Source organism: Bombina bombina, chromosome 6 (assembly GCF_027579735.1).
Source record: "Bombina bombina isolate aBomBom1 chromosome 6, aBomBom1.pri, whole genome shotgun sequence".
Taxonomy (NCBI): Eukaryota; Metazoa; Chordata; class Amphibia; order Anura; family Bombinatoridae; genus Bombina; species Bombina bombina.
The window spans coordinates 78,115,034-78,128,444 of record NC_069504.1 but is presented as its reverse complement, the minus strand read 5'-3'; the positions used below and the strand labels follow the sequence as shown (position 1 = coordinate 78,128,444).

Genomic DNA, 13,411 nt, shown 5'->3' with positions numbered 1-13,411 from the left:
AATGTAGCCACCAATTTGCAAGCTCTACCCAGTTGCTGAACCAAAAATGGTACGGCTTCTAAGCTAACATTCAAATAAACATAGCAAGAGAATGAAGAACAATTGATAATAGGAGTAAATTAGAAAGTTGCTTAAAATTGCATGCTCTATCTGAATCACAAAAGTTTAATTTTGACTAGACTATTCCTTTAAATTATTTTCTAGTAATCAGATTAGCTTCTACATCCTCGGCGACACAGTAATGACAATTTTATTTTGAATGCATGTATTGAGGTTATTATTATTTCCTTTTAACATGTATTGTGCAGAAAATGTTTCAGTCTCAAATCCTTGGTGATAATATTCAAAACAATGCTACATTTTTATTAATAATTATAATCATTACTATTAATGTAAATAACTTTTTTTGAATGTTACTGAATTATTCCTGACTTGACAGCTACCAAAATGCGCTCTTTTAACCTAATCCCTTTTAGGGAGGCATAACGAATTATCCTTCACTACTCATAAAATACAGATAGGACTTTTGGCTTTAGGTTTACAATGATGAATCCACTAACCATGCTGCTAAATGTTTCTTTACATTATAAGAAATTCTATTAGATTATATATCATTTTTTAAATTTAATTTCTGGGAGTAGATGACTTAAACAGTTTGTCTCATTTTTTTTTCTTCTTTTTCTAGCAAGGTTGAAAGGGAGCCAGGAAACGTGTTTTATTATCGTGCTTGAGGCGTGGAAACAAACCACTGGGCTGTGAACCATGTCTGTCCGGGAGTCCTTCAATCCAGAGAGCTACGAGCTGGACAAGAGCTTCCGGCTGACTCGTTTTGCAGAACTTAAAGGCACCGGCTGTAAAGTTCCTCAAGATGTGTTACAAAAACTGCTGGAATCCTTGCAGGAAAATCATTTTCAGGAGGATGAGCAGTTTCTTGGGGCAGTTATGCCAAGGCTGGGTAAGTAGTGGGCTTCCCTGGTCTATATATGTGCACGTACACACTAGACGCTTTATTAAATCAACATGTTAACGGATTGTATTTGAACCTACCCAGTTTTTATTTACTATACCTTTTGAATTTAGTGTTCTCAGTTTAAATCAGCTGTTTTTTTCACTTGCTATATTTACAACACTGCCAAAGGTTTTGAACACATAGTTAAAGGGGCAGTATACACCAATTTGTATTTAAAGTGAAATTAAACTTTGGTGATTGAAAGCCCATTTTTAAAAAAATACTATTAAAAACAGGGGCACTTTCATTCATCAAAGTTTCCAAATCAGTCGTTTTGATTAAAAACGTACCTTTTTTTCTTTTCATAGCTACAGAAGCTTCCTCCTCCTGGAAATCCTCTCTTCACACGTCAGCAATGACTAATCCTGCTTTCTCCAATCACAGCTTTCCCCCCAGGGTGGTTATTGCCTGAGGCCATGCTGTGATTGGAGGAAGCTGGATTAGTCATTGCTGAGGTGTGAAGAGAAGATTTCCAGGAGGGGTAAACTTCTGTAGCTGTGAAAAGAAACAAAGGTAAGTTTTTAATCAAAACGGCTGCTTTGTAAACTTTGATGAATGAAAGTGCCCCTGTTTTTAATAGTATTTTTAAAAAACAGGCTTTCATTCACCAAAGTTTATCTTCACTTTAACTGCATGTTATAGACACTATTTATAAAGAATAATATGCAAAGATACTGATATAAAAATCCAGTATAAAACAGTTTAAAAACTCATTTAGAAGCTCCCAATTTAGCACTGTTGATGAGGTTAGCCTGGAACGCCCACTAAAATGGGCTAAGAGCAGACCCTCCCCTCTCCCCTGCATATGAAAAGACCCATTATACAAACACACAGTCTGAAGTCTGTATACATCAGTATACATCTAAAACTTTAGGGCTTGTTTAGGAATCTGAAAATCAGCACAATGTTATTTAAAAATAAGCAAAACTATACATTTTTACAAAAACACCCAGATGGGCTATATAAATGGATCATCTACAAAACATTTATGCAAAGAAAAATTGAGTGTACTAGTGAATAAATTTGACGAGCCATCAACAGCTAGCTGCCAGTAGTGCATTGTTGCTCATTGTTTCTCCTTCCAAGGATTTTGCATACTTATCTTTCATGGCCAAACAGAGTTGATGTTGGATCTGGAAAAAAATATTCCCAGCCAAACCTGGGTCTTTTTGGAAAGAACTTTGTACTCCTGTGAGCATTGTGTTGCGAGAGGACAAAATAGCCAGCATGTTTCATCTAGTGCAATATTTCCCAGTCTCTACAAAGCATGACATTTTATACATAAATGAGGCTTAGGATAGTTTCCTTAACACTCTAATTGGTACATTGGGTTAGGTGTAGGATGTATTGACTTCAAAGATATTTTTTGAAAGCTTGTCATTGTGTATGATTCAGTCACATATGAATCTAGACAAACTTCTGATAGACAACCCGTGGTTATGTTTGTCTACAGATTCTAGCGCCCGCGCACGGGGAGCACATCTGCAGAATCGGTTAGTTAAAAGCCATTGGTCAATAAATTAATTTTAATATTGGAACTGAGGGCACTTGGTCTTTCCCCGTTACATTTTGAAGAGTGCCATGCCATAATACATCCGTAAAAAATCATCTCCGATGCAGAAAGAGAGACAGATTCTGCAGTGGCATAAATGTGTATTTCTTCTGTTATGTGTGATCAGTCCACGGGTCATCATTACTTCTGGGATATAACTCCTCCCCAACAGGAAATGCAAGAGGATTCACCCAGCAGAGCTGCATATAGCTCCTCCCCCCTACGTCAGTCCCAGTCATTCTCTTGCACCCAACGACTAGATAGGATGTGTGAGAGGACTATGGTGATTATACTTAGTTTTTATGACTTCAATCAAAAGTTTGTTATTTTAAAATAGCACCGGAGCGTGTTATTACTTCTCTGGCAGAGTTTGAGGAAGAATCTGACAGAGATTTTTTACTATGATTTTAACCGGAGTCGTTAAGATCATATTGCTGTTCTCGACCATCTGAGGGAGGTAAAGGCTTCAGATCAGGGGACAGCGGGCAGATGAATCTGCATTGAGGTATGTGGCAGTTTTTATTTTCTGAATGGAATTGATGAGAAAAGCCTGCCATACCGTTAAAATGACATGTATGTATACACTTCAGTATTCTGGGGATGGTATTTCACCGGAACTACTGTGTTAAGGTCACTAATCCTTTTAATAACTATTCTCATGTTAAACGTTTTTGCTGGAATGTAGAATCGTTTACATTGCTGAGGTACTGTGTGAATAAATGTTTGGGCATTATTTTCCACTTGGCAGTTTTTTGCTTTAATTGTGACAGTTTCGTTTCTCTTCACTGCTGTGTGGGAGAGGGAGGGGCCGTTTTTGGCGCTCTTTGCTACGCATCAAAAAATTCCAGTCAGCTACTTTTATATGTCCTGCATGATCCGGTTCATCTCTGACAGATCTCAGGGGTCTTCAAACTTCTTTGAAGGGAGGTAAATTCTCTCAGCAGAGCTGTGAGAATTCTTATAGTGACTGTGTATAAAAAACGTTGTTTTGTTTTTCTTATGTACAAATTTAATTAGTGTTGTTTTTTACTAATGGGAACAAACCTTTGCTAAAAGTTGTGTTGTTTTAAAATTTGATGCAATAACTGTTTTTCAGTTCATTATTTCAACTGTCATTTAATCGTTAGTACCTCTTTGAGGCACAGTACGTTTTTTGCTAAAAAAGATTATAACCAAGTTGTAAGTTTTTTGCTAGTGTGTTAAACATGTCTGACTCAGAGGAAGATATCTGTGTCATTTGTTCCAATGCCAAGGTGGAGCCCAATAGAAATTTATGTACTAACTGTATTGATGCTACTTTAAATAAAAGTCAATCTGTACAATGTGAACAAATTTCACCAAACAGCGAGGGGAGAGTTATGCCGACTAACTCGCCTCACGCGACAGTACCTGCATCTCCCGCCCGGGAGGTGCGTGATATTTTGGCGCCTAGTACATCTGGGCGGCCATTACAGATAACATTACAAGATATGGCTACTGTTATGACTGAAGTTTTGTCTAAATTACCTGAACTAAGAGGCAAGCGTGATCACTCTGGGGTGAGAACAGAGTGCGCTGACAATGCTAGGGCCATGTCTGATACTGCGTCACAGCTCGCAGAGCATGAGGACGGAGAGCTTCATTCTGTGGGTGACGGTTCTGATCCAAACAGATTGGACTCAGATATTTCAAATTTTAAATTTAAATTGGAGAACCTCCGTGTACTACTAGGGGAGGTCTTAGCAGCTCTCAACGATTGTAACACTGTTGCAATACCAGAGAAACTGTGTAGGTTGGATAAATACTTTGCGGTACCGGCGAGTACTGACGTTTTTCCTATACCTAAGAGACTAACTGAAATTGTTACTAAGGAGTGGGATAGACCCGGTGTGCCGTTCTCACCCCCTCCAATATTTAGAAAGATGTTTCCAATAGACGCCACCACTCGGGACTTATGGCAAACGGTCCCCAAGGTGGAGGGAGCAGTTTCTACTTTAGCTAAGCGTACCACTATCCCGGTGGAGGATAGCTGTGCTTTCTCAGATCCAATGGATAAAAAATTAGAGGGTTACCTTAAGAAAATGTTTGTTCAACAAGGTTTTATATTACAACCCCTTGCATGTATCGCGCCGATTACGGCTGCGGCAGCATTTTGGATTGAGTCGCTTGAAGAGAACCTTAGTTCCTCTACGCTAGACGACATTACGGACAGGCTTAGAGTCCTTAAACTAGCTAATTCTTTCATTTCGGAGGCCGTAGTACATTTAACCAAACTTACGGCTAAGAACTCAGGATTCGCCATACAGGCACGCAGGGCACTGTGGCTAAAATCCTGGTCAGCTGATGTTACTTCTAAGTCCAAATTACTTAATATACCTTTCAAGGGGCAGTCCTTATTCGGGCCCGGTTTGAAAGAAATTATCGCTGACATTACGGGAGGTAAGGGCCACGCCCTACCTCAAGACAAGGCCAAAGCTAAGGCTAGACAGTCTAATTTTCGTCCCTTTCGGAATTTCAAAACAGGAGCAGCATCAACCTCCACTGCACCAAAACAGGAAGGAGCTGTTGCTCGTTACAGGCAAGGCTGGAAGCCTAACCAGTCCTGGAACAAAAGCAAGCAGGCCAGGAAACCTGCTGCTGCCCCAAAGACAGCATGAACCGAGAGCCCCCGATCCGGGACCGGATCTAGTAGGGGGCAGACTCTCTCTCTTCGCCCAGGCCTGGGCAAGAGATGTTCAGGATCCCTGGGCACTAGAGATCATATCTCAGGGATACCTTCTAGACTTCAAATTATCTCCCCCAAGAGGGAGATTTCATCTGTCAAGGTTGTCAACAAACCAGATAAAGAAAGAAGCGTTTCTACGCTGCGTACAAGATCTGTTAACAATGGGAGTGATCCATCCGGTTCCGTGGTCGGAACAAGGACAAGGGTTCTACTCAAACCTGTTTGTGGTTCCCAAAAAAGAGGGAACTTTCAGGCCAATCTTAGATTTAAAGACTCTAAACAAATTCCTAAGAGTTCCATCGTTCAAAATGGAAACTATTCGGACAATTTTACCCATGATCCAAGAGGGTCAGTACATGACCACAGTGGATTTAAAGGATGCTTACCTTCACATACCGATCCACAAAGATCATCACCGGTATCTAAGGTTTGCCTTCTTAGACAGGCACTACCAGTTTGTAGCTCTTCCATTCGGATTGGCTACGGCTCCAAGAATCTTCACAAAGGTTCTGGGTGCCCTTCTAGCGGTACTAAGACCGCGAGGGATTTCGGTAGCTCCGTACCTAGACGACATTCTAATACAAGCTTCAAGCTTTCAAACTGCCAAGTCTCATACAGAGTTAGTTCTGGCATTTCTAAGGTCGCATGGATGGAAAGTGAACGAAAAGAAGAGTTCTCTCTTTCCTCTCACAAGAGTTCCATTCTTGGGGACTCTTATAGATTCTGTAGAAATGAAGATTTACCTGACAGAAGACAGGTTAACAAAACTTCAAAATGCATGCCGCGTCCTTCATTCCATTCAACACCCGTCAGTAGCTCAATGCATGGAGGTGATCGGCTTAATGGTAGCGGCAATGGACATAGTACCTTTTGCACGCCTACACCTCAGACCGCTGCAACTATGCATGCTAAGTCAGTGGAATGGGGATTACTCAGATTTGTCCCCTACTCTGAATCTGAATCAAGAGACCAGAAATTCTCTTCTATGGTGGCTTCATCGGCCACACCTGTCCAGGGGAATGCCATTCAGCAGGCCAGACTGGACAATTGTAACAACAGACGCCAGCCTACTAGGTTGGGGCGCTGTCTGGAATTCTCTGAAGGCTCAGGGACTATGGAATCAGGAGGAGAGTCTCCTTCCAATAAACATTCTGGAATTGAGAGCAGTTCTCAATGCCCTTCTGGCTTGGCCCCAGTTAATAACTCGGGGGTTCATCAGGTTTCAGTCGGACAACATCACGACTGTAGCTTACATCAACCATCAGGGAGGGACAAGAAGCTCCCTAGCAATGATGGAAGTATCAAAGATAATTCGCTGGGCAGAGTCTCACTCTTGCCACCTGTCAGCAATCCACATCCCGGGAGTGGAGAACTGGGAGGCGGATTTCTTGAGTCGCCAGACTCTTCATCCGGGGGAGTGGGAACTTCATCCGGAGGTCTTTGCCCAAATACTTCGACGTTGGGGCAAACCAGAGATAGATCTCATGGCGTCTCGCCAGAACGCCAAACTTCCTCGCTACGGGTCCAGATCCAGGGATCCGGGAGCAGTTCTGATAGATGCTTTGACAGCACCTTGGAACTTCAGGATGGCTTATGTGTTTCCACCCTTCCCGCTGCTTCCTCGATTGATTGCCAAAATCAAACAGGAGAGAGCATCAGTAATTCTAATAGCACCTGCTTGGCCACGCAGGACTTGGTATGCAGATCTAGTGGACATGTCATCCTGTCCGCCTTGGTCTCTACCTCTGAGACAGGACCTTCTGATACAGGGTCCATTCAAACATCAAAATCTAACTTCTCTGAAGCTGACTGCTTGGAAATTGAACGCTTGATTTTATCAAAACGTGGTTTTTCTGAGTCGGTTATTGATACCCTGATTCAGGCTAGGAAGCCTGTTACCAGAAGGATTTACCATAAAATATGGCGGAAATACCTATACTGGTGCGAATCCAAAGGTTACTCCTGGAGTAAGGTTAGGATCGCTAGGATATTGTCTTTTCTACAAGAAGGTTTAGAAAAGGGTTTATCAGCTAGTTCATTAAAGGGACAGATTTCAGCTCTGTCCATCTTGTTACACAGACGTCTGTCAGAAAATCCAGACGTCCAGTCCTTTTGTCAGGCTTTAGCTAGGATCAAGCCTGTGTTTAAAGCTGTTGCTCCACCATGGAGTTTAAACTTAGTTCTTAACGTTTTACAGGGTGTTCCGTTTGAACCCCTTCATTCCATTGATATAAAAATGTTATCTTGGAAAGTTCTGTTTTTAATGGCTATTTCCTCGGCTCGAAGAGTCTCTGAGTTATCAGCCTTACATTGTGATTCCCCTTATCTGATTTTTCACTCAGACAAGGTAGTTCTGCGTACTAAACCTGGGTTCTTACCTAAGGTAGTCACTAACAGGAACATCAATCAAGAGATTGTTGTCCCATCCTTGTGTCCAGATCCTTCTTCAAAGAAGGAACGTCTTTTACACAATCTGGATGTAGTTCGTGCCCTCAAGTTCTACTTGCAGGCAACTAAAGATTTTCGCCAAACTTCTTCCTTGTTTGTCGTTTACTCTGGACAGAGGAGAGGTCAAAAAGCTTCTGCTACCTCTCTCTCTTTTTGGCTTCGTAGCATAATACGTTTAGCCTATGAGACTGCTGGACAGCAGCCTCCTGAAAGAATTACAGCTCACTCCACTAGAGCTGTGGCTTCCACTTGGGCCTTTAAGAATGAGGCCTCTGTTGAACAGATTTGCAAGGCTGCAACTTGGTCTTCGCTTCATACTTTTTCCAAATTTTACAAATTTGACACTTTTGCTTCTTCGGAGGCTATTTTTGGGAGAAAGGTTCTTCAGGCAGTGGTTCCTTCTGTATAATGAGCCTGCCTATCCCTCCCGTCATCCGTGTACTTTTGCTTTGGTATTGGTATCCCAGAAGTAATGATGACCCGTGGACTGATCACACATAACAGAAGAAAACATAATTTATGCTTACCTGATAAATTCCTTTCTTCTGTTGTGTGATCAGTCCACGGCCCGCCCTGTTTTAAGGCAGGTAAATATCTTTTAAATTATACTCCAGTCACCACTTCACCCTTGGTTACTCCTTTCTCGTTGTTTCTTGGTCGAATGACTGGGACTGACGTAGGGGGGAGGAGCTATATGCAGCTCTGCTGGGTGAATCCTCTTGCATTTCCTGTTGGGGAGGAGTTATATCCCAGAAGTAATGATGACCCGTGGACTGATCACACAACAGAAGAAAGGAATTTATCAGGTAAGCATAAATTATGTTTTTAAATTCCAACGTTCTTCACATAGAAGGAAATGTTCTTTTTATTTTTAAATATATATTTCTATATATATCTTAAACATTTTAAAAATAAATAAATATATATTTCTCCAACATAGGTGTGTCCGGTCCACAGCGTCATCCTTACTTGTGGGATATTCTCTTCCCCAACAGGAAATGGCAAAGAGCCCAGCAAAGCTGGTCACATGATCCCTCCTAGGCTCCGCCTTCCCCAGTCATTCTCTTTGCCGTTGTACAGGCAACATCTCCACGGAGATGGCTTAGAGTTTTTTAGTGTTTAACTGTAGTTTTTATTATTCAATCAAGAGTTTGTTATTTTAAAATAGTGCTGGTATGTACTATTTACTCTGAAACAGAAAAGAGATGAAGATTTCTGTTTGTAAGAGGAAAATGATTTTAGCAACCGTTACTAAAATCGATGGCTGTTCCACACAGGACTGTTGAGAGGAATTAACTTCAGTTGGGGGAACAGTGAGCAGACTTTTGCTGCTTGAGGTATGACACATTCTAACAAGACGATGTAATGCTGGAAGCTGTCATTTTCCCTATGGGATCCGGTAAGCCATTTTATTACAGACAGTAAATAAGGGCTTCACAAGGGCTTTTTAAGACTGTAGACATTTTCTGGGCTAAATCGATTTATATATAAACATATTTTATACTCCATAGCCTTGAGGAATTATTTTAATCTTGGGAATTTTGTAAAATAACCGGCAGGCACTGTATTGGACACCTTATTCTCTAGGGGCTTTCCCTAATCATAGGCAGAGTCTCATTTTCGCGCCTGTATTGCGCACTTGTTTTTGAGAAGCATGACATGCAGATGCATGTGTGAGGAGCTCTGATACATAGAAAAGACTTTCTGAAGGCGTCATTTGGTATCGTATTCCCCTTTGGGCTTGGTTGGGTCTCAGCAAAGCAGATACCAGGGACTGTAAAGGGGTTAAATATAAAAACGGCTCCGGTTCCGTTATTTTAAGGGTTAAAGCTTCCAAATTTGGTGTGCAATACTTTTAAGGCTTTAAGACACTGTGGTGAAATTTTGGTGAATTTTGAACAATTCCTTCATACTTTTTCGCAATTGCAGTAATAAAGTGTGTTCAGTTTAAAATTTAAAGTGACAGTAACGGTTTTATTTTAAAACGTTTTTTGTACTTTGTTATCAAGTTTATGCCTGTTTAACATGTCTGAACTGCCAGATAGACTGTGTTCTGAATGTGGGGAAGCCAAGGTCCCTTCTCATTTAAATAGATGTGATTTATGTGACACAAAATTTAGAGAAAATGATGCCCAAGATGATTCCTCAAGTGAGGGGAGTAAGCATGGTACTGCATCATCCCCTCCTTCGTCTACACCAGTCTTGCCCACACAAGAGGCCCCTAGTACATCTAGCGCGCCAATACTCCTTACTATGCAACAATTAACGGCTGTAATGGATAATTCTATCAAAAACATTTTAGCCAAAATGCCCACTTATCAGCGAAAGCGCGACTGCTCTGTTTTAGAAAATACTGAAGAGCATGAGGACGCTGATGATATTGTTTCTGAAGGGCCCCTACACCAGTCTGAGGGGGCCAGGGAGGTTTTGTCTGAGGGAGAAATTTCAGATTCAGGGAAAATTTCTCAACAAGCTGAACCTGATGTGATTACATTTAAATTTAAGTTGGAACATCTCCGCGCTCTGCTTAAGGAGGTGTTATCCACTCTGGATGATTGTGAGAATTTGGTCATCCCAGAGAAACTATGTAAAATGGACAAGTTCCTAGAGGTCCCGGGGCCCCCCGAAGCTTTTCCTATACCCAAGCGGGTGGCGGACATTGTAAATAAAGAATGGGAAAGGCCCGGTATACCTTTCGTCCCTCCCCCCATATTTAAAAAATTGTTTCCTATGGTCGACCCCAGAAAGGACTTATGGCAGACAGTCCCCAAGGTCGAGGGGGCGGTTTCTACTCTAAACAAACGCACCACTATACCCATAGAAGATAGTTGTGCTTTCAAAGATCCTATGGATAAAAAATTAGAAGGTTTGCTTAAAAAGATGTTTGTTCAGCAAGGTTACCTTCTACAACCAATTTCATGCATTGTCCCTGTCACTACAGCCGCGTGTTTCTGGTTCGATGAGCTAGAAAAGGCGATCACTAGTAATTCTCCTTCTTATGAGGAGATTATGGACAGAATCCGTGCTCTCAAATTGGCTAATTCTTTCACCCTAGACGCCACTTTGCAATTGGCTAGGTTAGCGGCGAAAAATTCTGGGTTTGCTATTGTGGCGCGCAGAGCGCTTTGGTTAAAATCTTGGTCAGCGGATGCGTCTTCCAAGAACAAATTGCTTAACATTCCTTTCAAGGGGAAAACGCTGTTTGGCCCTGACTTGAAAGAGATTATCTCTGATATCACTGGGGGCAAGGGCCACGCCCTTCCTCAGGATAGGTCTTTCAAGGCCAAAAATAAACCTAATTTTCGTCCCTTTCGTAGAAACGGACCAGCCCCAAGTGCTACGTCCTCTAAGCAAGAGGGTAATACTTCTCAAGCCAAGCCAGCCTGGAGACCAATGCAAGGCTGGAACAAGGGAAAGCAGGCCAAGAAACCTGCCACTGCTACCAAGACAGCATGAGATGTTGGCCCCCGATCCGGGACCGGATCTGGTGGGGGGCAGACTCTCTCTCTTCGCTCAGGCTTGGGCAAGAGATGTTCTGGATCCTTGGGCGCTAGAAGGTTATCTTCTGGAATTCAAAGGGCTTCCCCCAAGGGGGAGGTTCCACAGGTCTCAATTGTCTTCAGACCACATAAAAAAACAGGCATTCTTACATTGTGTAGAAGACCTGTTAAAAATGGGAGTGATTCATCCTGTTCCATTAGGAGAACAAGGGATGGGGTTCTACTCCAATCTGTTCGTAGTTCCCAAAAAAGAGGGAACGTTCAGACCAATCTTAGATCTCAAGATCCTAAACAAGTTTCTCAAGGTTCCATCGTTCAAAATGGAAACCATTCGAACAATTCTTCCTTCCATCCAGGAAGGTCAATTCATGACCACGGTGGATTTAAAGGATGCGTATCTACATATTCCTATCCACAGGGAACATCATCGGTTCCTAAGGTTCGCATTCCTGGACAAGCATTACCAGGTCGTGGCACTTCCGTTCGGATTAGCCACTGCTCCAAGGATTTTCACAAAGGTACTAGGGTCCCTTCTAGCGGTGCTAAGACCAAGGGGCATTGCAGTAGTACCTTACTTGGACGACATTCTGATTCAAGCGTCGTCCCTTCCTCTAGCAAAGGCTCACACGGACATTGTCCTGGCCTTTCTCAGATCTCACGGATGGAAAGTGAACGTAGAAAAGAGTTCTCTATCTCCGTCAACGAGGGTTCCCTTCTTGGGAACAATAATAGACTCCTTAGAAATGAGGATTTTTCTGACAGAGGCCAGAAAAACAAAACTTCTAAACTCTTGTCAAATACTTCATTCCGTTCCTCTTCCTTCCATAGCGCAGTGCATGGAAGTAATAGGTTTGATGGTAGCGGCAATGGACATAGTTCCTTTTGCGCGCATTCATCTAAGACCATTACAACTGTGCATGCTCAGTCAGTGGAATGGGGACTATACAGACTTGTCTCCGACGATACAAGTAAATCAGAGGACCAGAGATTCACTCCGTTGGTGGCTGTCCCTGGACAACCTGTCACAGGGGATGAGCTTCCGCAGACCAGAGTGGGTCATTGTCACGACCGACGCCAGTCTGATGGCCTGGGGCGCGGTCTGGGGACCCCTGAAAGCTCAGGGTCTTTGGTCTCGGGAAGAATCTCTTCTACCGATAAATATTGTGGAACTGAGAGCGATACTCAATGCTCTCAAGGATTGGCCTCAGCTAGCAAAGGCCAAGTTCATACGGTTTCAATCAGACAACATGACGACTGTTGCGTACATCAACCATCAGGGGGGAACAAGGAGTTCCCTGGCGATGGAAGAAGTGACCAAAATCATTCAATGGGCGGAGACTCACTCCTGCCACTTGTCTGCAATCCACATCCCAGGAGTGGAAAATTGGGAAGCGGATTTTCTGAGTCGTCAGACATTACATCCGGGGGAGTGGGAACTCCATCCGGAAATCTTTGCCCACATTACTCAACTGTGGGGCATTCCAGACATGGATCTGATGGCCTCTCGTCAGAACTTCAAGGTTCCTTGCTACGGGTCCAGATCCAGGGATCCCAAGGCGACTCTAGTAGATGCACTAGTAGCACCTTGGACCTTCAAACTAGCTTATGTATTCCCGCCGTTTCCTCTCATCCCCAGGCTGGTAGCCAGGATCAATCAGGAGAGGGCATCAGTGATCTTGATAGCTCCTGCGTGGCCACGCAGGACTTGGTATGCAGACCTGGTGAATATGTCATCGGCTCCACCATGGAAGCTACCTTTGAGACGAGACCTTCTTGTTCAGGGTCCGTTCGAACATCCGAATCTGGTTTCACTCCAACTGACTGCTTAGAGATTGAACGCTTGATCTTATCAAAGCGAGGGTTCTCAGATTCTGTTATTGATACTCTTGTTCAGGCCAGAAAGCCTGTAACTAGAAAAATTTACCACAAAATATGGAAAAAATATATCTGTTGGTGTGAATCTAAAGGATTCCCTTGGGACAAGGTAAAAATTCCTAAGATTCTATCCTTTCTTCAAGAAGGATTGGAGAAAGGATTATCTGCAAGTTCCTTGAAGGGACAGATTTCTGCCTTGTCTGTGTTACTTCACAAAAAGCTGGCAGCTGTGCCAGATGTTCAAGCCTTTGTTCAGGCTCTGGTTAGAATCAAGCCTGTTTACAAACCTTTGACTCTTCCTTGGAGTCTCAATTTAGTTCTTT

At 42.7% G+C, this 13,411-nt stretch overlaps 1 protein-coding gene across 2 annotated transcripts in view; it reads left to right on the top strand.

The window, feature by feature from the left end:
- Nucleotides 1-13,411, top strand: part of SEPHS1 (selenophosphate synthetase 1) — a 153,834-nt gene that overhangs the window by 16,927 nt on the left and 123,496 nt on the right. For both annotated transcript variants that reach the window (XM_053716486.1, XM_053716487.1), the window contains one exon: nucleotides 686-955. In XM_053716486.1, coding sequence (XP_053572461.1) covers nucleotides 763-955 — 193 coding nt within the window. In that variant the 5' untranslated portion in view covers nucleotides 686-762. Of the gene's footprint in view, nucleotides 1-685; nucleotides 956-13,411 lie in introns of those variants that run through there.